The sequence below is a fragment of the Ochlerotatus camptorhynchus genome, unplaced genomic scaffold (genome assembly GCF_037179485.1).
Source record: "Ochlerotatus camptorhynchus isolate MF236.1 unplaced genomic scaffold, CSIRO-AGI_Acam_v1.1 ptg000038l, whole genome shotgun sequence".
NCBI lineage: Eukaryota > Metazoa > Arthropoda > Insecta > Diptera > Culicidae > Ochlerotatus > Ochlerotatus camptorhynchus.
The window spans coordinates 2,227,674-2,252,540 of record NW_027040529.1 but is presented as its reverse complement, the minus strand read 5'-3'; the positions used below and the strand labels follow the sequence as shown (position 1 = coordinate 2,252,540).

The window sequence follows — 24,867 nt, the reverse complement described above, 5'->3', positions numbered from 1 at the left end:
TATTGAAGTTCTGCGAGCATCCCTATGAAGTTCTGTGAACTTCTCTCGATATTCTTGAACTTCTCTCATGTTCCATGCACTTCTTTTTGAAGTTCCTGGAATTTTTATTAAGTTCCATTAACTTCTGTCACGTTCCGTAAAATTATCTCGAGTTCCGTGAACTTCTCTCTAAAGATCCGTGAACTTCCCAGATGTTTCTTGAACTTTTCAATGAACTTCCTTAAACTTCTCTCCGTAGAACTGGGATTTTTCTCTAAGAAGTTCCGTGAATTTCTCTACCCAGCTCCGTGAACATCTCTACGAAGTTCGATGATCTTCTTCATGAAGTTTGATGAACTTCTCTATAAAGTTTCATGAACTTCCCTATGAAGTTCTGTGAACTTCGCTAAAAATGTCCGTGAAATTCTCTATGAAGTTCCGTGAACTTTTCAATGATGTTCTGTTAACATTTTTGATGTTCTGTGAACTTTTCTATGAAGTTCTGTGTATTACTTTATAGGGGGAAGGGGGGACAAGTCACGAATGACCGAAGTTATAAAAAATGTTTAAGAAGTGCCGTGTACTCCTCTCTGATGTTCCGTGAATTTATCTATATCTATGCAGTTCTTTGTACTTCTCTCGACTGTGAACTTCTCTATCGCATGTTGCAAACTTCTCTCTAGTCCTTCTTTAAAGTTGCATAGATTTCTCTATGAATTTTCGTAAACTTCTTTCTAGCTCCGTGAACTTCTCTGAAGTTCTGTGAACTTCTCTGAAGTTCTGTGAACTTCTCTGAAGTTCCGTGAACTTCTCTGAAGCTCCGTGAACTTCTCTGAAGTTCCGTGAACTTCTCTGAAGTTCCGTGAACTTCTCTGAAGTTCCGTGAACTTCTCTGAAGTTCCGTGAACTTCTCTGAAGTTCCGTGAACTTCTCTGAAGTTTCGTGAACTTCTCTGAAGTTCCGTGAACTTCTCTGAAGTTCCGTGAACTTCTCTGAAGTTCCGTGAACTTCTCTGAAGTTCCGTGAACTTCTCTGAAGTTCCGTGAACTTCTCTGAAGTTCCGTGAACTTCTCTGAAGTTCCGTGAACTTCTCTGAAGTTCCGTGAACTTCTCTGAAGTTCCGTGAACTTCTCTGAAGTTCCGTGAACTTCTCTGAAGTTCCGTGAACTTCTCTGAAGTTCCGTGAACTTCTCTGAAGTTCCGTGAACTTCTCTGAAGTTCCGTGAACTTCTCTGAAGTTCCGTGAACTTCTCTGAAGTTCCGTGAACTTCTCTGAAGTTCCGTGAACTTCTCTGAAGTTCCGTGAACTTCTCTGAAGTTCCGTGAACTTCTCTGAAGTTCCGTGAACTTCTCTGAAGTTCCGTGAACTTCTCTGAAGTTCCGTGAACTTCTCTGAAGTTCCGTGAACTTCTCTGAAGTTCCGTGAACTTCTCTGAAGTTCCGTGAACTTCTCTGAAGTTCCGTGAACTTCTCTGAAGTTCCGTGAACTTCTCTGAAGTTCCGTGAACTTCTCTGAAGTTCCGTGAACTTCTCTGAAGAGTTTCGTGGTCTTTCTTCATATTCCGTGAACTTGCCAAGAGTTCCGTGAACTTCTCTCAAGTTCCATGAACTTCTCTGAAGTTTCGGTAGTTTCTATTAAGTTCTTTCAACTTCGATCATGTTCCGCTAATCCATCGAATCGTAAAACTTCGATTCGATTCGAGTGGAATGCTCAAATAAAACAGCAAAAAAGGGTTATCTTCCATTTAATTTCACTTAATTAATTTTGGTATCCATGGCAGATACGTATTTCGACTACAATGTGCAGTCTTAAGTGGAATTAAATGGAAGATCACCTTTTTCTTGCTGTTTTATTCGATTTTTATGTTTCACGTTAATTCTTGATAGTGATAGGAGATCAAAAGTGTGTTGCGTTTTTTGATAAAATAGTTTATAGTGAAATGGTCTGAATCAACTAATCCACCAGAAAATTGTGTAAACTAGCGCAGGCATTTCCTTGTTGATAATTGGAAATCAGCTTGTTTTGATTGAAAACTGCATTTTAACAGCTTCAAAACTGGCCAAACCATTAAATGGCATTGGATGAGGTTTCGTCCCAACCAGCGAAAGATGAATGTAGTTGCTTTTTATTTGGGACGTCACACCGCCATCTACTCTATCGCATCATATCGTGAGCAAGGACACGAACACACGTAAAATTTATATTGACATGGTTTGCGTCTCGACTCGTTTGACAGATCTGATCACCCGTTTGACAGGTCGAATCGATAATTGGACAAATCGAATTGTGGACAAACGAAAAGCTCGGTTCGTCGGTGCTAGGACCACATCAATCTCTGGAGGACGAGGTGACGGCCAGTTAGCTACACACTTAAAAATTATCGCCGACTTCGGTAATTTTTACCGAAATCTGAACAGCTGAACTGTTCGGTAAAATTTATGCAATTCAATTCAATTGCTTTTCAGCTACTTTGAAACTAAATCTCCACTAAAATGACAAGATTTGATCATTTAAGCAAGGTTGAACATGTTTTGAAATTATTTTCAAATTCAATAGACTTGAAAATGGAGGTCATTGTTTTACCGAACATTCAGCTGTTCTGATTTCGGTAAAATTTACCGAACACGAAAATAAAATCTTAGTGTGACATCATTCCGGGGCCAATGAAGGCCTCCCTTAGGTCAGTGGTTCTGGCAGAAAAATTTCTCGACTTCCCTTTGATTGTACTTGCTACAGAATAATACAAATGCACAAATGGTACAGGCATAGAAAGCTCTCAATTAACCAGTGGCGTTCCGTAACCTCACTTTTTACCTATGAACCAACTTTCAAAACCAGATTTAATGTCATATTCATACTCGAATCGGTTCAAAAATACACTAAATCTTCTAGTTTACTCGATATCTATCCATTGCAAGCAATATTTTGATAATTGTTTATGTTTTGAGAGCTAGCGGTGCCGGTGGTGTAGTGGTAAGCGTGATTACCTCTCACCTTAGCAGGCCTGGGTTCAATCTCAGTCGGCGCTGCCGGGATGTTCTGAGGCATAACATCTCTGATCTCGCCTTCCTTCGGAAGGGAAGTAAAGCCGTTGGTCCCCGGTTCATGAGTTGATGGGTCGATAGGAAGGGTCTAGGTGTGGGAGGTGCCTCCCTGCCATCGGTAGCATTGGTGCTCAGCACGGAAAACAAGATCGACGGAAAACAAATTAAGGAAAAAAGTATTTTGAGAGTTGGTGCACAGGTAGATTGAGGTTAAGGAAACGCCACTGCAATTAACTACTGGGGAACCGGCGTCCCAGTGGGGACGTTATGTATGTATGTATGTATACACAATCCAACTTCCACTGTCCGGCAGTGTTTTTATGGAAGAAAAATGTTTGCAATATAATCTATTATTATCTTATACCCCGTTCACATTACAACGTATATCACGTGATATATGCTGTATTGCAATGAGCACTCATACATCTAGTTTTCACTGGAAATCCTATGTATGAGTGCTCATTGCAAGACAGCCTATATTACGTGATATAGGCTGTAATGTGAACGGGGTATTATACTGATCTCATTGCAAACAATTAATTAATTAATTTAGCTTTATTTAGGAGGCTTTCAGCCTTAGGCTGGTTCGCCTCCAATTCATTGCAAACAATTTTAGCCCGGAAGTTGAAAGGTGATAGCTCTGTTGAGATTCAGTAACCCATTTCAGAATGCCTGGTCACTCACGTCCAACAAGCCCCGCATAACCGTATTACCGATATAAAATGTATATTGGTACTTCGTGTACACTTTCATCATCAAAGCAATTCCTGCTTTGTAGATGGCACGTATTTAGTAGGATGCATTTCATATTTTTATATCTAGTTGTAATCAGTTAGATTTCACCGCTTATGTATTGTGTCCTTGCTGCTGAATCTTTGTCATCTCGATTCTCGTTGAGTCCTGTTGAATAATCGGCATCTGCAGTGGAATACTCTTCTCTCTCTTTCTCTATCACTTTTCGATGTTTTTCGTATGTCTTCTTGAATATTGTAACCTGCAAATCTAGTATCCCCGGCTATTGTCCGGAGGGCAGAACGCCAACATCAAAATCGTAAAAAGACACGGTAAACTTATCTTCCGGGAGTGGAGGCATAGCACCGAAACACGCGAATAGAAAAACCAACCGAAGAACAAACCGCTAGCGGACGCTACAGCAGCACAACTATTCAACCCGAATTATTGCCCGGGATTTTTCACAATAATTTACAATATTACAACACTGATATATTAATCATAAGAAATCTTCATTTATACACATGATAGTAATTTAAACGAATTTCTTTTTGCCTTGGTATAAGTCAAAAATCACGCGGAAAACACGAAATTTGTGACAGCGAAATTGGAACCAACCGTTCGCCGGCGTCCCGGTGGGGGTGTTATAAAGCCAAAATAAGAAGAAGAAGAAGTTGCTAGGACCAGTAAAATATCAAAGATGGATAAATTTCATTCAAAAAGAGCTTTCTCTACATAGGTTTATTGGAGACCTGACGTTAGGGTTGAAATCGTATTCACTGCTCTCTTGAAATCTTGTTTTTTTTTTTTTTTTTTTTTAATTACTTTATTTGTACAGGCTCATTCGAATAAACTTTACAGAGCCAAGTTATCATTTTCTTTATACATTATAAATGTCTTAAATCTAAAATTTAAGGATTGGAACCGATTACTCGCGGTCTTCTCGAGGTTAGTGGATGACAATTGTTTGGATCGGGAGAGGGAAAAGGAGATTTGGAATATGATTTATGATTCAAAAATTTCACTATTTCTAAAACAAATACTTAATCCTATCGACGTTATATCAACTCTGTAATTATACAATTATTACAGAAACAAATCTACAAAAAAAAACCCACACGTACAAAATACAAACTAAACACAAGGTTAATAAAACTTACAAACTAATGTTAATATTCTTAAAGTAAACATATATGAGTTTCATAAACTCCAGATCGCGTCTAGCCAAAATATCCCGAACTGCAACATTAGGTTGTCTACCTCGAGCCCGAAGGGAATCGTACAGTTCAGATCTGACTCCGCGATGCTCAGCACAAGACCAAATAATGTGATCTGCGTCCTGGTAACCTTGTCCACATTCACAGAGATTGCTGTCCCCCAGCCCAACACGGAACAAGTGAGCGTTTAACGAATAGTGATTGGACATGAGGTGAGACATCATACGAATGAAGTCTCGACCCACATCCAACCCCTTGAACCAAGGACTCTTCGACACCTTAGGGATGATCGAATATAGCCATCGTCCCAAACTCCCTTCACTCCACTTATTCTGCCAACTGACGAGTGACTGTTGACGATAAATGAAGAAAAATTCATCGTAGGCGATTTGTCGATCGTAAATATCGCCTTCCATAGCGCCCACCTTAGCAAGTGAGTCAGCCATCTCATTGCCCGGAATCGAGCAATGAGATGGGACCCATGCAAAGGTGATGACAAAAGATCTTAAAGATAAAGCACTTAAAAGCTCTCGTATTTTCATGAGAAAATACGAGGAGTGCTTTACCGGCCTCATAGAGCGAATAGCCTCGACAGAACTGAGACTATCCGTAAAAATAAAATAATGATCTGGTGCAAGTGAGGCGATCGTTTCTAGCGTATAATTTATTGCCGCTAGCTCAGCAACATATACGGAACAAGGAGCTTGAAGCATTCGAGAGGCGCTATGAAATTCGTTATAAATACCAAAACCAGCGGACGCCTCTATTAATGATCCATCTGTGAAGAACGATCTTGCGGAATCAACTTGGCCAAACTTTGCAGCGTAAATTGACGGAACAATCATGGAACGATGATGTTCTGGGATCCCACGAATCTCCCGCGTCATAGATAAATCAAAACTAACTGAATTGCCGAAGTCGGAGAAGCATACACGATGAGGATTATGCTGTGAAGGGCTGACATCCTGTGTTATGTACACGTAGTACAATGTCATAAAACGAGTTTGAGGGTTTAGCTCAAGAAGCTTCTCAAAGTTTGCAATCACCAGTGGGTTCATAATTTCACAACGGGTGAGGAGCCTGAGGGATAATTCCGAAAACCGATCAGAGAGTGGCAACATGCCCGCTAACACTTCGAGACTCATCGTGTGAGTCGAGTGCATGCATCCTAACGCGATACGAAGACAGCGATACTGGATCCGTTCCAGTTTGATGATGTGCGTTTTAGCCGCCGACTGGAAGCAAAAACTACCGTACTCTAAAACCGATAAAATCGTTGTCCAGTACAACGTTAGAAGATCTTGCGGATGGGCTCCCCACCACGTTCCGGTAATTGTTCGAAGAAAATTGATCCTTTGTTGGCATTTTCGTCTCAGATACTCAATGTGGGATCTCCAGGTGCATTTGGAATCGAACCAGACGAAATCTTGTTGTTCTGATCAAATCAAAATAGGGGAAATGGCTCTAATGTTGGCCTATGGATCTAAGATTGGGCCCATCGCTAAAAATCTGCTATTTGTCAATTGTATCTAGATTGAGACGGTGCTAATGGATATTTTTGTTTGCTATTGAAAATTTAGTCGATTGCTGAATTTATGTATGGGCCCAAATTAGGGACACTTCTCTATGTACAATTTTTTTTATTCTATTCGTGAATTTTCACTTTAGCAGATGAAAGTATTTCAAAGAACCTAGTTTTTATTTCTGACAAAGGAATTAGTTAATTTTGATAGTCGAAAATCAGTTCGCTCACAGCGGCAGCAGGCTGTACCATTCGGTGTCGCTCACGCTATTGACAGTTTGTATACCTGATACAAGCTATTGTTTCGGTGCGCTTTGTTCATTACCAGCAGCTCGTTCGTTGTTTTTTCGTTGCCGTTGGAAGCAAACACTGAAAGCGAATGCTGCTGAGTTAGAAGCAACTTTCCGAATTTCGGAGGAAAAAGCGGTATTCAATAAGTTGAGGTCGGGGTAGTCTATGCTGTATGCCTTTAGGAACAACTGTGACGAATTAATTTTCCATTAAGCGGATGAATCTGCATCTAGAAAACTGAATCTTATTTTTACCTGGAAAAACCTGGAATTCTTTTAAGCGTGATTTTCTGCTTTTACAAACCAATAGAATATTCGTTTTCGCTGTTGTTGTAGATAATGAAGATTCATCGTCAGTTAATAATGTGTTGCTGTAGCGTTGCGTTAGCTGGTTCGTGGCAGTTTTTCTTTTCGCTTGATACGCTTGCTTGTATGTTTGTCAGCGCAACACGCTCAATGTAGTCCCAATACTGGTTTGAAAAAGCAATTTAGATTGCATTGAATTGATTTTGACAAACAAATAAAATAGTAGCGTTAGGTGGTTGTCAAAATCAAAAGGTTTAATGCAACGCCAATGATGGGTTGCTTTTTCAAACCAGCATTGGGGCTACATTAATCCAGTTGATGTTGATAAGCAAAAAAAAAAAATCATCTTGCCTCACCATACACTAAATATATTAGGTCTTTGGATGGGTCTTTCCCCACCTTGCTCTATTTGTAATACCATTACACCAAAATTGGGTGTCGTCAGTTTCCGAAAAACCGCAGTAATATTAGAGCCAAAAAACTGTTTCGTTTACCATATGCCTTTTCTTCGTTGCCATTGCAGATCCAACGTCCCAAGAAGACCCTGGTGCAGGATGATAACCCCGGCAGCGACGCCATCGTAAGTCTTACAGACATGTCCCCGGCAACCAGAATGGTCAACATTTTGGATGTAATCCACATGGCAGGCGATCAGGATCGACTGATGCAAGGAGTGTTCGAAAACTATCTGCACCAGAAAATGCCTGACCCAAATATGGTTGGCGTGGCTGAGGCCGGCGAGTGGTTCTGCTTCAACGATCGCGTCCAACAGGTGATCAATCATCAGCAAAACTATTCCATCTATCCGTACCTGGCGCACGGGTTCGTCGTATGGCACTATCTCTTCGCCAGCCTGGCCTGGCCGAAAATCAATTTCCCCAACAAGGGATATGAGGTGAGTCCGGAGTTTTTTTTTCGAAGCTTTTTAGATTTTCGTATTCCGAGCAGGACACAAGGAGGTGTTGAATGAAATCAATTACTGTGGCTATTAAAACTTATTATATGGTTTTATAATAATGAAAGCATATTTCCCTGAAAGGATGTAATTATTTTCTTCGGTGAATGGGTGAAGAGTTTGTTGGTGGTTATTATCTTTGAATGGGCCCCTGTGCACTTAAAAGTGCTTTGCATCTTGTGTCGCTTCTAATTATTTTCTTCTTTCATCATTCAATCTGCGTGGAATCCTCTCTAATTTAGTATTCTATTTTGCACCCGCAATGCTGGGGAAAATTCGCAACCTTTTAGAGGTGGATCATGTTTGTTTGTGTATGTGTGTGTGTGTGCGAGTGGGGAAGGGGAACTCGTTTACTGCTGATGAGGACGTATCATCGTCACGTACAGCAGTCGCTACTAAACCGCACTTTTCCGTCTTTGCCTTCGGGGCGCCTGGAATGCCTAGTAGGAAAAAGAGTCTCTTTGCTCGTGACACGAGAGCGCTGCCACTGTAGTCCTGTAGGATGATGATGATGTTAATGGAATGCACACAGTTTAAACATAATTTACACCATTTTAAATAATTCTTTTTGTACCGCTGTCGGTAGTTACGCGCTGAAGCTTGGTGACAATGTAACGGTACGCTGCTATCTTTAGCTTTGTGAAGACGGAACTGTTCGCAGTTTGGTTTTTCATTGAGCATGGAACATAATATTGCATTCGAGAAGTAATTTCAATAGAAGCAATATTGCGACAAACATTGTTAACACCTTCAACAAGTATGGACAATAATTCATAATAATATTGAATCGGAACTTTCGAAACTCTTTAAAGATTCGCTTTATTCAGAGTTCCCAAAAAATTGGCACAATACCCGAAAAATTTCTATAGGTAACACTGCCCATAAAAGCATAACAGTGGATTTTTATCAGAAATGAGTTATCGAGTAGAATCGACTGTAAACTACCTGTATTTTACATTATGCACTAAAAGTCGCAAGTTTTGTTCAGAAAACATGGTGTAAAATAACAAACCTTGGTTTTCTCATCCATAAGAGTTTAAGGATAAATACATCTAGATAGAGGTGGAATTAGGGCGTAATAGCTTTTGTAAACAACGACTTATTTCGATGATTTCTAGAAAGGCAAGGCTCACCAACGCAAATCAACATTACCATCGGGTAGGGGAAGATTTCTCCTACCCGACAGTAATGTTGGTTTGGCGTGGGCGTGCCTTAAATTCTTAGAAATCATCGAGAGAAGTCATTGTTTACAAAAGTTTTTATGCCCTAATTCCAGCTCTGTATAGAAATTTTCAACAGTTTTTTTCTCGGCTTGCTTTTTTTTCCAAATGGGACTACTACACTCTAAAAAATCTTTAGTCTGATTTACGTGAAATATCACGTACCTGATCTGTATTCAGAAAATCTAAAATGTTACGTGATGTTAGTAACTTTGACCTGCATTGTATGTCATGTCCACTAAAAATGTTGGTGAAATCGACCGCATATTCACGTAAACAGATTTCGTGTATTTGTGTTTGTGTGTTTGGGACTTCGATATTTCCGCAAAACGGGATTTACGTGATTTTCAGGTACGCAAACAAAATCAATATGGCGTCACCGAGCGTGGTGGAAGAACACTTCAAAGATTCAAAATATTCCAGCAGCTTGCTGCAAATATTGGACGGTAATTTGATTCTTTTATATGTCGCATTTTTCTAGTTTTATAATTTCAGACGGTGGCATCAGCATTTTGACTCTGCAAACCTCGCTGCAAACAGTTGTTAAAATTTTGTAAGAAATAAAAAAAAAAAACTCAAACACGTTTCTATCTCATAATAATCAATTAGTCAATAATTTAAAATTTTATAAGTAGATATAAGCATTAATTTCAACACGTGGATTCTATATCTGAGGCATTCCACGAAGGTTCGCAAATCGATCCTGACCGATCAATTCCAATTAGGCTGAAACTTTGCACAGTTGTTCCTTTTTAGTAAAGGCGCCATTTTGTGCTCTCAGTTTTTCATATTGAATTACGACTACTTTTTGAAAAGGGCCTGTGTAAAAATAGTACTAATGAGTTTAAAAATATATATTGCCGAAACGCTTTGTTCGATTGATTTGGGGTCTAGAGCAAAGTTGTAGATATTATTTTGGCAATTGTGTAAAAAATATACACTGTAAAAAATTTCGTTTGTATCAATGAAAAAGATTATATTTATTATTAAAAAAGTTAATTTCTCAAAAAGTACATTTTTGAAAATTTTCGTTTTAAGCCTCATTGAAGCTCATAATGTTTGCTACTAACTGGCAAAGTTTGGTGATGGTAAACTCAAAAACAAAAAGTTATGGTTTTTTGAATATTTCACGATTTTTACATTTTCATTAAAAACACATTTTTTTTAACCGTGTATATTTTTTCAAGAATTGCATTTTAATTTTGCACAACTTTTCCGAAGACACCATAGCAATCAAGCAAGCCGTTTTTGCAATGTATTAAAATGTTTATTTCATAAGCGCTTTTCTACACAGGCCCTATCGGAAAAGTAGTCGGGGTTCGCTATTACAATTTGTAATAGCAAATCCCGACTACTTTTTTATTTTAAAATCTCAACTTAAATCCACAAAATACATTTATCTGCTCTTTTTTACTTTTCTTTTATTCGAAAACCTTATGGACAAATGATACATTGTACATTTTCATTGTAATACACTTACTTTCTATTTTTATTTACATAACTTCTTAAATACATCGAATATTTTGGCATCATTATCATTACAGTTTGAGTATCGTTTGGCTTTAATTTTATTTTCTGATACAGGAATGAAAGAATGAAACTTTTGAGTTCCTTGAATTATTTTTGCATTATTATATTGCTCGTTGAGGTGTGAAGCCATACATTCGTATTCCTCTGTTGTGGCAAAACTAAATGATAATTTTGTTAATTCTTCTTCTTTTCGATTATTTGCCCAATTATAAAGCTCTCTTGCATTTTTTATTGGATGTTCACTGTAGTTGGCATCTTTGAGCTTCCGGCAACATGCTGTTCCTCGTTTGAGATGAAAAGAGCTTGTTTATCAACACGAAGACGACAGGACGTGCAAATGCGAAAACCAGTATTCAATCCTGATGCTTCAGAATATCCAATCGATTTTAATTAATATTCGAAATATTCCTGAGCTCTTTCGAGCACTTGACTTCCTCGAACGACCGAATGCACCTGATAAAACATGCTCGTTCACTCATGTTGCGTCCTGTATTAAAAAAATTAAAAATAATAATCTTTAAAAATGATTTCATTGAAATACAACTGAAGGTTATGCTTACCTTTTAACCAAATGGTGTTACACTTATTTCCAATGATAACTTTTTAAGATGTATGCGGTAAAAAGCAATCTTTTACACAGGCCCTGTTAGAAAAGTAGTCGTGATTCAATTTGAAGAACTGATAACACAAATTGGCATCTTTACTAAAAAAGAACAACTGTGCAAATTTTCATCAAAATCGGAGCCGACAAATTAAAAAAAAATAAAAAAAATCGTCAATCTGTAGAGAATTGCTCATCTGCCCGATAAAATTGCATAATATTGACTGCTTTTATATATACGTTCCATTATTATCATGCAAAATTCACGTACCAATTACGTGAAAAGCATTTGAAACAAAACGGAATGTCCCGTAAAAGTTACCAGTTGTCCAGTAGTTTTCACCCTGATTTCAGGTAAGCAGTATGTGAAAATCAGGTCTTATTTACCTGACTAATCACGTAGACAATCGAAGCTGGATTTTGATCGGCTATGTGTAATTCCGGTAAAAGTTACGTAAAAAATAGGGTTGACGAAAACCACCTATGTTTTCACGTAAATCGGACGTGAAGATTTTCAGAGTGTATGCTTGTATGGACAGAACATCTGTTGTCAAAAATCACAAACATTGGTGTTCAACGTTTCATACATACGTTACATGCATAATTTACCAAGCAATTATGGGAACATAGCAGACACATGTTCATCCCGTTAGAATTTCTATAGGAACAATTTTTGCGCGTTTCTCAACTCTAGATGGTGTGCAGAAATTTTTTGATATGATTTATCCTAGGTGTTTGCCGATGCGATCCTATACATTTGATGAGCCTCATAAAACTTAAAATTAAAACATTTTTCCATTCCACCCGGGGCAATCTTTTCCGAAAACGTGGAAAATAAATCTGATGATTATTAAGATAACCCACCCGGCGAGAGCGTTTCATGAAATGATTCTATTAATTATTCAATATTCATTTACCTTCTTTTTGAGCCTTCGCTCGCTATACGGGCGCTGGGTGGGCTTTACCCCCTTTTTTTTATTCATCCGCGAGAGCGATTCAATTTCTTTTTTTTTTTCGTTGTCCCGCGTTTGCTATGCAGTTCATTTCTTTTGATCTCTTTTTGCTAAAGAATCCTTTTTTCGATTTTATCTCCTTCCCCGCGCGTTAATAGAATTCTCAAAAGCTGGCCACCTGCAAACTGATACTCACCGGCCTACGGAAGGGGCTTTCGGCGCAACTGAAGGGAATTGGTGATGGACCAACGGTGCTGCTGGATACGGTACCACTGCTGAAGCGTGTAATCAGCCCGTCATTGCGTTCGGTGTCGTTGCAACTGCTGACGCCCAAGTATGTTACGTACTTTCAAATGAAGATTTGTTTTAACATCTTTGCAATTATTCTCTAACAGGGAAAAATCCGACCTAACGCATACGGTCGAAGTGATGGCCGACTTTGGTCTCAATTACATTCAACTGAAGTCCACCGAAGGGACGTATCAGTACCAGTTGGATCCGGACATTGAGCAGCTGGGTAATTTTCCAGGTGTAACTGGTCAAAATATGAGCTACTTCGGGAAGCAACTCGTTGCAAGGGAAGTCGAGTTGGAACAGGTACGGCGAGCTCAACCGAAAGCGGCCAGTAAGGGGCCGTCTGCTAAAATTACCGAAATTAAGGAAGGATCAAGTAGGTCTAGTAAGAGCAGCAAGAAGGTTGAACCACGGAAGCAGAAACCCACGGCGGAACTACCAAATCATCTGCAAACGCTGAAGCCGAAACAGATCAACGAGAAGGTGAAACAGGTGGTGAGTACCTATCTATATTATATGTTTGGTTTCTTGCTTGTTACAGTGAAAAGCCGGTTGGCAATTTGATATACAAAAGTCTGTTTGTCAAACGGATACATGGTAGCCACTGAACCAGGAAAAACCTGAGAACCGGGAATCGCAAATAATAAAGAAAAATCGGGAAAGAACCCATAATTTGCTTGGAACCATAGAGCATTTCTAGTCCAAATTGCAAAAATAAATGAATTTCAGGTTCGAACATCTCCGAGTTTCATGAATCTTTGCATTATTGTTTCGACCAATCATCAGGGTGGCCACTGAACTAGGAAAACCTGGAGATCCGGCAACTAACCGAGAATCGTAAACATCCTGAAAATAGTCGGAAATTGATTGGAACATTGAAATATTTTTTTATACCTATGATAATTAGTTTTTGTTATTCAAAAAATTAAGTCCGGTATCTCGAACATTTATTAATCATATTTGAATATTTCTTGAAGTCTGAATTCTGAAATTTTTCATAGCATGGGATACCAAAAATCATGTCTAGCTTCATCCGTCTAGCTTCGGCCTTCAGTCTGATGTACGTTTCCGCTATCATCTCAAAGTTCCGTGCCATAATGTCAATGTCATCGGCAAAGCCAAGGAGCTGGATGGACTTCCTGAATATCGTGCCACTCGTGTCTATCCCAGCTCTTCTGATCACACCTTCTAACGCGATGTTGAACAGCAGACACGAAAGTCCATCACCTTGCCGTAACCCTCTTCGAGATTCAAAGGGACTCGAGAGTGTCCCCGATACTCGAACAACGTACATCACTCGATCCATCGTCGCCTTGACCAATCGCGTCAGTTTATCCGGAAAACCGTACTCGTGCATAATCTGCCATAGCTGATCTCGATCGATTGTGTCGTATGCGGATTTGAAATCGATGAACAAATGATGCGTGGGCACGTTGTATTCGCGGCATTTCTTCAGAACCTGCTGAATCGCGAAAATTTGGTTCGTGGTAGCGCGGGCACCCATGAATCCCGCCTGGTATTGCCCCACGAACTCTCTTGCAAATGGTGACAGGCGGCGGCACAGAATTTGGGAGAGTACGTTGTAGGCGGCGCTCAGCAGTGTGATCGCGCGGTAGTTGCAGCAATCCAACTTGTCGTCCTTTTTGTAGATTGGGCATACGACACCTTCCATCCACTCCTCCGGTAATATCTCCTCCTCCCAAATCTTGGCAATTACCCAGTGCAGCGCTCTAGCCAGTGATTCACCACCGTATTTTAATAGTTCACTTGGTAGTTGATCTACTCCAGTTGCTTTGTTGTTCTTCAGCCGACCGATATCCTCCTCAACTTCTTGAAGATCAGGGGCCGGTATACCTGCTATAGCTTGTCGTCTTCTGCGCGTGCTCCAAGGTCTGTTGCAGTGCCACCTTCGTTTTCTACTGCTTCACCGTTGAGGTGCTCGTCATAGTACTGCTTCCACCTCTCAATCACCTCACACTCGTTCGTGAGAAGGTTGCCGTCCAAGTCCTTGCACATATCGGCTTGCGGCACGTAGCCTTTGCGCGAACTATTTAGCTTCTCATAGAACTTCCGTGTGTCGTTTACGCGGTACAGATTTTCCATCGTCTCACGATCTCGGTCTTCCTGCTGACGCTTCTTCCTTCGGAAAACCGAGTTTTGTCTGTATAGCTCCACATTCAATCTCGTGCGGTGTTGCAGCATTCTCACCCGTGCTGCATTCTTCTCCTCTACTAACAGTTTGCATTCGCCGTCAAACCAGTCCTTTTTTCGGTCCGGGATTGCAGTACCTAGTGTCGCTGCAGCAGTACTACCTATGGCTGAACGGATGTCCCTCCAGCCTTCTTCAAGAGAAGCTGCGCCAAGCTGCTCTTCCGTTGGTAGTGCAACTTCCAGCTGCTGCGCGTAGTCCTGGACAACTCCGGCGTCCCGTAGTTGCTCAATGTTGGGTCGTGGCGTTCGACTTCGACGTGTGTTATGCACCGTCGAGAGTTTTGAGCGCATACATACTGCAACTAGGTAGTGGTCCGAATCTATGTTCGCACTGCGGTACGTGCGGACGTTGATAATGTCGGAGAAGAATTTCCCGTCGATTAGAACGTGATCGATTCGGTTTTCTGTGTGTTGGTCAGGTGATCTCCAGGTGGCTTTGTGGATATCCTTGCGCGGGAAAAAGGTACTTCGAACTACCATACCCCGAGAGGCTGCAAAGTTCACGCATCGTTGGCCGTTGTCGTTCGATACGGCATGCGGGCTATTTGGCCCGATTGCCGGTCTATACATTGCCTCCCGTCCTACCTGAGCGGTCATGTCGCCGATGACGATTTTGACGTCCCGTTGCGAACAGCCGTCGTACACCTGCTCCAGCTGCGCATAGAACGCTTCTTTCTCGTCATCGGGTCTCCCTTCGTGTGGGCAGTGCACGTTGATGATACTGTAGTTGAAGAAACGGCCCTTAATCCTCAACTTGCACATCCTCGCGTTGATCGGCTGCCAACCAATCACGCGTTGGCGCATCTTACCCAGCACTACAAAGCCGGTTCCCAGCTCGTTGGTGGTGCCATAGCTCTGATACAAAGTAGCCGCTCGATGCCCGCTTTTCCATACCTTTTGTCCCGTCCAGCAAAGTTCCTGCAGTGCTACGACTTCGAAGTTGCGTGGTTGAAGTTCGTCATAGATTAACCTATCGCAACCCAGGAAGCCGAGCGATTTGCAGTTCCATGTTCCGAGTTTCCAATCGTAGTTCTTATTTCGTTGCGTAGGTCTGTGCCGATTGTTCCGATCCGTATTTCTTTCTTCAGTATTTGCAACTTTGTTTTTTTTCCAGGGCGGCTTGTTGGGCCTGCCAACCTCCTGTCTCGCCGGGGGACCATCGTGCACAGCTCTGTTTAGAGTCCCACGCTGGCACTAGGACGGTAATCAGCCGCTCCTAATATGGAGAAAAGACGCCGTTTTGAGCCGCACCTCCATGATGAACAGACGCTCAGGTTTGGTGAAGCATTTCCTCTATCACCGTACTATGGTTGCCGCGCCAGTGTTCTCCAGTGATTTCAGTGTGAAAAATAATTTCTATGCCTTAGACACATGATTTTTTGTTGAACTTTGCAATATCAACCGTGACCTTGAGTGGGCGAGCTACTTTTCTGGAGTATTCTCTCCAGAATACTCCAGAAAAAAAATGATTCAATTTCTCTTCACAGCTTTTCTTAACTTTCCCTTCGAATGTGCCTCTGGGTAGACACTTTAGAATTAAGAAAGTATTTTCCTCCGAATCCATTTGAAATTTTTCTCAAAATTCCGTTGAGTTAATCTCTTGGAATTTTTATCTCTAAGAAGCTTCCTCTTATTTTTTGTTTTAAACTAGCTTGAGATTCTGCAAACAATTTTGTTTTAGCTATATTTAGGATTCGATTCATTTGGAATTATTATCGATATTCAATTTAAGCTCTCATCAGAATTCTATGATTGAGTGATTGATTGATTAACATTTAAGAGATTTTCAGGAGTAGGTGAGGGATAGTATGATGAATTGTATCCATATCATCATTAAGTTTGTTCGTAGGGTTAATTAATTTTAAATCCTGCTCCGAATTCCTACAGAATGCTTCCTTAAATTCCTGCAGAGTTGCTATAGAAGTCCCTTGAGTTCTACTCATTGTCCCGATAATACACTGGAGTCGCTTTTTACATAATTTTTTTTAAATAATAATAAATTGTAAATAATTTGAATTGAATTCTACATGAAAGTAGGTATTAACCACTTGTGTATGGGAAAAATGTATGTTTAGATAAAATTGTAATATACTGCGACATTTTGGTGAAATGCGGTATAATATTCATGATTTATGTTTTTAATCTGAGATCTTGAAAGCTACGAAATTCAAGAAAGTTAAAAACTGGCCTTGCATTGACAATTTTCACTTGTTATTAGTCCAAGATTTCAAATTTTTATTCCGTTGATCTCATTTCTTATTCTTAAAGTTCAATCTCAAGATCAAAAGTTCAAACTATCACTTTATAAAATTCGGTTTAATGATCCACTCGGCCCAGTAGTGTTCGGCAGTGCTGTTAATTTTCATATCATTTGGTTGAAGATGAACCAATACAACCATTCAATCAATTCTGTGAAAACGAATTTTCACATGACCATAATTTGAAAAGCCCCTTTTTTTTTGCTGCTCCTCTTTTCCCTGGCTTAGACCGTGTGACGGTCCATCTCGCCATGAAAAGCCCCTTTCTCATTCGAAGCTCATCGTCACTGTCAGTTGAGTAACTCACTATCATTTGATATACGACAGTTGAGTATGGAAGAAACCTAGCAAAATGGTCCCGAACAGGCAAGTCGACCCGATGTCGGATCAATGTAAGTCAAATTTAAGGTCGATGTCGACCCATTGTTGTGTTGTTGTCGGATCAATTTTGTGTTTATGTCGGGTCAATGTGTAAGGAGGATCCTGGTAGGGCCTCCAAATTCCGACTTATGCGCCAGACGTTGGATTGCCCAGCTAGCTCTTTTTCAACCCCACAACGGAATCCACCTCCTATAATGTCCCAAAACCTTCCAAAGCTTCCTTCCCAATTTCCAATCCCAAGAGTTCCTTAAATTCGAATTATAGTAGGTATTCCGATTCAATAAATTGAAACTAAATTTAAAGTTTTGATTGAAAAATAATAGAAAACGATTTATTTCTCATGCAATAAAATGGTTTAATTGAAACGCTTAAATTTTGATTTCCAAAGTCTATAAAAGTTGGATTTATGTTTGCATGGTGATTTCCTTAAAACCTTCCCTTTTCCTACTTTCTCCTAACGGGTGACGTCATTCAGTAAGTGTGTTCCCTGAACGTGGGTCAACCTACTTGCAATAGATTCCCCCCATTTCTTCCCCTACTAATATAATAGTTTGCCCTACTAATGCTGGTGGTGGGGTGTGTTCGTGTGGGTACTAAAAAGCGGTTCAGGTACTTACAGGACTCGTCGTTGATCGGAGGTTACCTGGTCGGCCAACGGCTGGTTGACCGAGAACGACGTCCTCGCCGTTCGACGCTCAGGGGTGCGGGTTGCCCGGACGGACGACTTGAATGCTCTTCAGGAAGGGGACTCCCAGTTTCCTGTGGGCGGATATTTTGCTGACGCCCCCTCCGACGACGGTTCGTCACACAATGATGCAAGCCGGGCGGAGTGCCGACTTCAGGGACCATGCAGTGTACCCACCACACAATTTGGATGCTCAGATAGCGTTCGATGGCACCGGGAAGGGGCGGCCTTCGGCGCCGATGGTGAATGAAACTTCGTTGATACAGGCCGGCGAAATACCGACTCATAGGCCCATGCGGTTCGCACGGAGCGGGACTTCGGTGCTCTCTAGCACCAGGAAAGTGATTCGCGGCTTCTTCAGGCTACGTCGGAGATGTGCACTTGATTGCTGGGCTCTGATCGGGACTGGTCAATACCTTCTACCCGGGACGTGAGTCTGGGCGATTCTCTCTGGCGGTGGCAAGCTTTCCCCGTACAGATTACTCGCGGATTGTGGCAACCACGTTGTAGCGGAGTGGTGCTCGCGAGGCCGAACTTCCTTCACCGATGACCACGCTCTCTGCAACTATTCTTAGCGGCACGCAGCCGCGAGGCGAAGAATAGTCCCAGGGGATCGCCCCCAGTCTCACCGATAGCACGCGGATAGTTTTTGGATGCTGTTGAAGCCGTAGCTAGGAGAAACTTCCAGCCCGCACAATCTCCACGAAACGCACTCACCAAAACCCCAATGGTGCACGTGTTCACGTGTGGTGACTGTGGATGAATTCACATTAGTACCCCCAAACACGAAATAAACGACTTTCCAGCAATTACCTCACGTTTTTTTTTAACTGCAATGTCTGATTTCTTATCAGTTCTTTTATTTGGACTCACGTTTTCTTCCCTATTAAAATTTTATGATTAGTTTTATATACTGCAATCAAATTCACCACGCGCTTACTTTACAGGATTTTCAAGTTATTCACGACTCACGATTTTTTCTTAATTTATCAATTTACTTTAAATAAACTCTGGAAATACATAAAAACTATAAATTACTATTCAATTCAATTCACTGCACTTCTTGCTTTTAAATTACTTTTCAATTGATTAACCATCACTCCAAATTTAGCTTCGATATTCACTTGTTAAAATGTAGACTTTACTGTTCGGCGGTCTGAACGGGAAAGATCGAGCGGGTGCTCTTTCTTGATCCAGAAGCCTCAATTTTCCTATTTTCCGTTTTTATTCCGGTTCTGATTTCTTGATTCTAAAATTATATATTCTAAATTTTCTTCGCGATTTGATCGGTAAGTTAACCTTTTGATCACTGACGTGTAAACCCCACCCACTTAACACCCATCATTACTGATTCGAGCACATTGGTTGCCTACCACGAAGGCGCAAATTTAAATCACAAATAGGGTTCTTTATGAAACGACGGTGAGCCCGTTTCAAATTTCGGGTCAATGTCGGGTCAATGTCGGGTCAATGTCGGGTCAATGTCGGGTCAATGTCGGGTCAACATCGGGTTTGGCAGAAGTCGACCGGTTGGAATGTCGACCAGAGCTCCGTTTATGTGTAGGTTACACTCAATTGAATTATTTTTTCCTTGATTTGTTTTCCGTGCAGAGCACCAATGCTTCCGAAGCCTGGGAGGCAACTCTTATACCTGGACCCTATCTATCGACTCATCAACTCATGAACCGGGGACCAACGGCTTTACTTCCAGTGGCGTCACGTGAGAAAATTCACTAGTTGTGCACCTATTTTATTTATATTTTGTCTGTAACAGTAGAAGCCAATTTTGATGCATAATAAAAAAAATGGGATACAAATCTTTCGACGGGGGTACCTGCATAAAAAAATAAACGAAATGATGATGGGAAACAGTTCTGCTTCCAGTTTTGCTTACTCTTGCATAGAAACATTGATTTTCTTTTTAAGTCTCATGTTTATGATATTTGTCATCGTTACTCACCGCTTCCTAAGCAGTAGCGTAGAGTTGATGCCAATCGCGATTACCTCGAAATGCTCCACATCCCGCGCAATTTCCTCGAGCATGACACAACCAACAATTTCCACTTGTCCATTTTCGGCAAAGTTCCGCGTTATGATTTTACCATTTCTTTTACATGTCGTTTTCAAGTTGTCCAACTTTGATCGTGGGACGTCCATTCTCGCAATAAGCATTTATTCCTCCATGGATCTTCTGGCAAACGGTCTTTTCAGGAGGTAATCAATAATATCCTGTTCCATGATTCTTATTTAATTTTGCACTATGCTATGAACAATATTCCATCAATGCGCTGAGGCTTTTTGAATGAAATGCAGACATGGTAGTGAGAAAATTTAAAAATTTAAAAATTCGATGTGTGCGTGTTGGTAGGTATACAACGAATGACGGCTCTCCAAGATTCAATCAATTCAGAGAGAAACTCAAATGCGACGTAGCCTATACGTGCCAATTTATTCTCTTCTCTTTAAACTGTGCAAAGATAGAAGTGCACAAAATAAACACTAACACAGCGGCAATTATGCTTACGGGACTTCAATACATATACAACTGATTATATTATTTTTCCCTTTCACCAACGCTCATCCAACAGTTGCCTTACAAAGATTTGATCTTCGGCAGTACCGTTATTGTAATAGGTAAACTGGTAATTTGTGACGCTACCTAGATTTAATACCAACTGCATTTGGTGTGTACATTCTTCGTCACCCTAAAAGTATTCCGGTAATTTTGTACTTTATGCATAGCAAATGTTAAACAATTCATGAACAATCAATCAAGCTTCTCAATATTGGCTTGCTTATGTAAGAAAGAACCCCCTCGCAAAAAGAATCGACCATTTTCCAATATCACGCTGCTTGCGAATTTTAATAGAATACAACAGGAGCCAACGAGAAAACTCCACTCTGGAACAGAACAAACTTTATCAAGCTTCTGTGCAGGTATCTGCTGCCAGCAGAAAGCGAAAAAGGTAATCACCATCACCGCGCGTTGCAGAGTTATACGCCATCAAGGATCAATTTAGGAAATATTTTTATTATTCAGATTGATTGCATCGCTCGCCGTGTGCTTTCCGGGAACAAGCGAGCAAAGCCACCGAAATGAAGCTGGGAGTGAGTATAGGAGAAAAGTTTGATTGAACGGCTGATAGATCGCAGCTCTCGCGCCCTCTTTGTCCTTCCACGTTTTTCCGAATTTTCTTCATTCGGGTACAGACTGCTTCCTGGTATGTAGGTACCCATCCGTTTTCCACAACGGAAAGATAGATCCAATCTTACTTTTGATTGGTTTGATAGGATTGGTTTCATGACTAAAATTGATATTTGAGATTAGGGGTGCACTTACTCATCTTTCCAGTGGATTACTTGGGAAATCGAACCAGTTCGGGCTATCGATTCTGATAATAGCGTTTTGATCGGTTTTGTAAAATAATATCCTGTTTTATTGTTTCCAGATATCGAAGGATTTCTTCGGTCGAATAACTACGAAGGAAACAATGCTGTCCGTTCAAGAAGGTATGTGTTGTAGTTTTTCTATAGATTTTACATTTGTGTTAATTATTTTCCTTCATCATACAGGTGGAACAGATACAATCGTCAAAAGTCCGATCTGGTATCGTTACAAGGAAGGTTTCAACAATGCTGTTCGGAAAGATATTACACTACACGACTTGATGTAAATTGTATTACTGCACTTGGAAAAATGTTAAAAAAATAATTCACAGTAAAACCCCGTCGATGCTCTCGCCTTGGAACAGAAAAGAAATCCTTCCCCATGTATTTAAACGACACTAACGCCAAAATCGAATTACCGAACTTTCCAACACTCATCTCGTAAAACAGCAATTTCAGTATATTAAACAACCCACTAAACCCGCCATCACATCGAAGCCAGACACGAAGTACGCCTGTAGTCCTATATATCGTCGCAACGAAAAACTCTCGTAAAAATAACTTTATTTTACAACGGTGACATTTTTTTCCGATGCTGACACCTGTATCCCACCATCATCGTGTGGCTTGGATTCCCGGGCATCCTCCTCTCGCAAGTACCATTTCGTCGGGAAATTTGTTTTAATTTTTACTCAATTTTCACCCTCAGCACACGACGACACCACACAACAGCACTTCCGACAATCTTGTAACGACTTTTTCCTCCTATGCACGGGTGCTTCTGGCTTGCGTTATCAAAGTTTACGAAACGGACCGCTTTTTCATTTCACCGAGCGTGCTGCTCTTGGGCCTGGGTTTGGGTCGGCGGTCTACACCGGAATGTTTAACACTCCTCAACGTCGTCGGGATCGTCTATTTTATCCTTTGTTGTTTTCGTTGATCACATTCGATTAAATTTTAATAAGATGAGCAAAAGTTTGGGTAATTGCCTAAATAAATTGGGTTAAATAAAATTAAGCGGATTAAATGGCGCAAGCCGGGGGCGGCGGTGGGCTCAGCAGGTAAAATGTGTTCCCGTGTTTGCTGGTGCTGGTTAGGACGTAAAACGGCTGTAAAAACGGCTGGTTTTCGGTGGAAAAGTTAGTTTGCTTTGAAGCCGTCGGGATGGCAATTTTCTGGGAAGTTTTCGCCTACCAGCACTGACTATTTGGCCATCACGGCGACCGGTAGCTATAAGTTCAAAGCGACTCGTTGATGATGCGCCGCGGTGGAGAATTTTCGGTGAAGGTTAGCAGTTGAACTTGATTAGGCTTGATGATGTCGGAAATATTAGATTATTGGAAAATTATGAAAAGTCCAGGGGTGGGGTGTTAGGAAAAATATTAATTTTCCGAAATAATGAAATTAATAACGATTGCATGCTCGTTATATGAGGTTTGAGTTTATGTTCTCATACACACTCACGGAGAAATGAATTAATGTTAGTTGCTCAATAGGGGTAGACGGGGAAAGATGGCCACCCTAATAATTACAACTAATACATGCAAACGTTGTCTACCCTAGTTCGTGCTAGTTCAAAACTCAATCTTTCCAAGGGTCTTTCGGGAAGTAAATTTTCTCGTTTTCCCTCCGTTTTTCGTCAGATATTCTTGACAGTCATTGGTTTCAATTGGGTACGGTCTTCAATGGGAAATCCACAGGATTTTATAGGGATGTCGATTCGTAGCCTCAAATATTCCATCATATCTGGACCTATGTACGGTTGCCTTAGCGCAATAGTATAGGATATAGGAACATATCAATGTAATTACATTCCATTCCGTGAGTCCGACATCATGCACATACCCATCATCAACGATCCGGTCATTTGCAGAAGCATCTCTGAAGTCACCCTTCGGTTGAACTAGTTTGTCTCAAGAGGCCTCGATGCGAAGGGTGGTCTACCGATCAGTTCTTGTAAGGCCAGTGCTCAATTTCTAAAATTCTATTCGCGGTAGAAGGGGTTTCGGTTAGGTCAACGGTTTTCTCATGACGACACTAAGCAACTTGCTATTCGGCAAGAGCCCATGGGCGTGCTGATGAGCAACAACAATCACAGGGTTCTGCCTGCAGTAGTTTTCATTCTGCATTGTTTTTCATTGCTAGAACATTTCGGAAGGCACCACAACTACATAAGATTGTCAACTTGGTAGGCTTGAACGTGTGTAATTCAACCCCCTGCAATGCGATCTAGTTCTTGAAACTGCCGAAAACATTAGCAGCGCTGGTGATCAATAACATATTTAAGCTCCAATCTTGTAACATTAAATGCGGCAAGGTGGCAACAAATTTAATGCCTTCAAAACCATTCTTACTTTCCCGCAATGGACAGTTAAAAAATGGTTTAGTTGTTTTAGAATTTACGAGCACAATTTGCGTGAATCATGCTTTCCTATAACGTTATCTACACACTTAGATTTTTTTGCCGAGATGGGCACCACCGAGCAGCTCGGCATTTTATTTTACTGGAAATTCAGCAAAAAATATGTTTGTTAGCTGAGAGCACGGCAAAATTTCTGTTTGTTAGCTGAGGGAGAGAGAGAGGGAGAGGGAGAGGGAGAGGGAGAGGGAGAGGGAGAGAGATCCTCACCAGAGGATCATCAACCATCGTTTTAAACATATGCTGCACTCTCATTTGTGGAAAAATGACAGCACAGCGAACAAAAAATAATCGATTAGATGTTAATCGAATAATTTAAAAAATGGGACATCTCTGATTTTGGTGTGATTGTTTTGATAAAAAAGAGCGCAAAATTTCATCTCTACCGAGGGGGAAGCAAAACCACAAAATTACCTTGCATACGGGGGATATTCATTGGATGAAAGGGACCGTGAAAGAGGACACTAAAATAGAAAGTCTTTCCTCCGACTGTTTCATCTTAGTATTCATCTTTGACCATACTGTCCTCCACTTTGATATGCTTTCTTGTAAATTCAGGGAAGGATGAAAAATATTATCGATCGCGATCATCATCAGAAAAAGTGGTATTGAAATAAGTTACAAATTTGTTCCGAGTTATTCGTTCAAATTCATTCTCGATGGAAAGTTGTCTGATTTTAATTTTGTAGTTAAAGACATTTTTTGGACAACATCGACATGGCCGGAAGGCATCTTGTTTCGTGATTTTGAGGAGTACTCTACCCAAACATTTTGGAACCCTCCAGTCTAAAGCAGACGTCGATATCCGTTAAAACACCGGAAGTTGCAATGCAGCCATAAACACTGTTTCAACGCGTTCTTCTTTGGACGGTGGGAACCCTC

General features: G+C 40.8%; 2 protein-coding genes across 2 annotated transcripts in view; one reads left to right on the top strand and one right to left on the bottom strand.

The window, feature by feature from the left end:
* The window catches only part of cutlet (chromosome transmission fidelity protein 18 homolog), a 37,858-nt gene extending 15,977 nt beyond the window's left edge, over positions 1–21,881 (top strand). Inside the window, exons 6-10 of the mRNA XM_065234680.1 lie at positions 7,615–7,986; positions 12,509–12,684; positions 12,746–13,139; positions 21,629–21,689; positions 21,753–21,881. Coding sequence (XP_065090752.1) covers positions 7,615–7,986; positions 12,509–12,684; positions 12,746–13,139; positions 21,629–21,689; positions 21,753–21,853 — 1,104 coding nt within the window. The 3' untranslated portion in view covers positions 21,854–21,881. The remainder of the gene's footprint in view (positions 1–7,614; positions 7,987–12,508; positions 12,685–12,745; positions 13,140–21,628; positions 21,690–21,752) is intronic.
* The window catches only part of FucTB (alpha-(1,3)-fucosyltransferase 10), a 435,464-nt gene that overhangs the window by 365,990 nt on the left and 44,607 nt on the right, over positions 1–24,867 (bottom strand). The gene's annotated exons all lie outside the window — the stretch shown is intronic.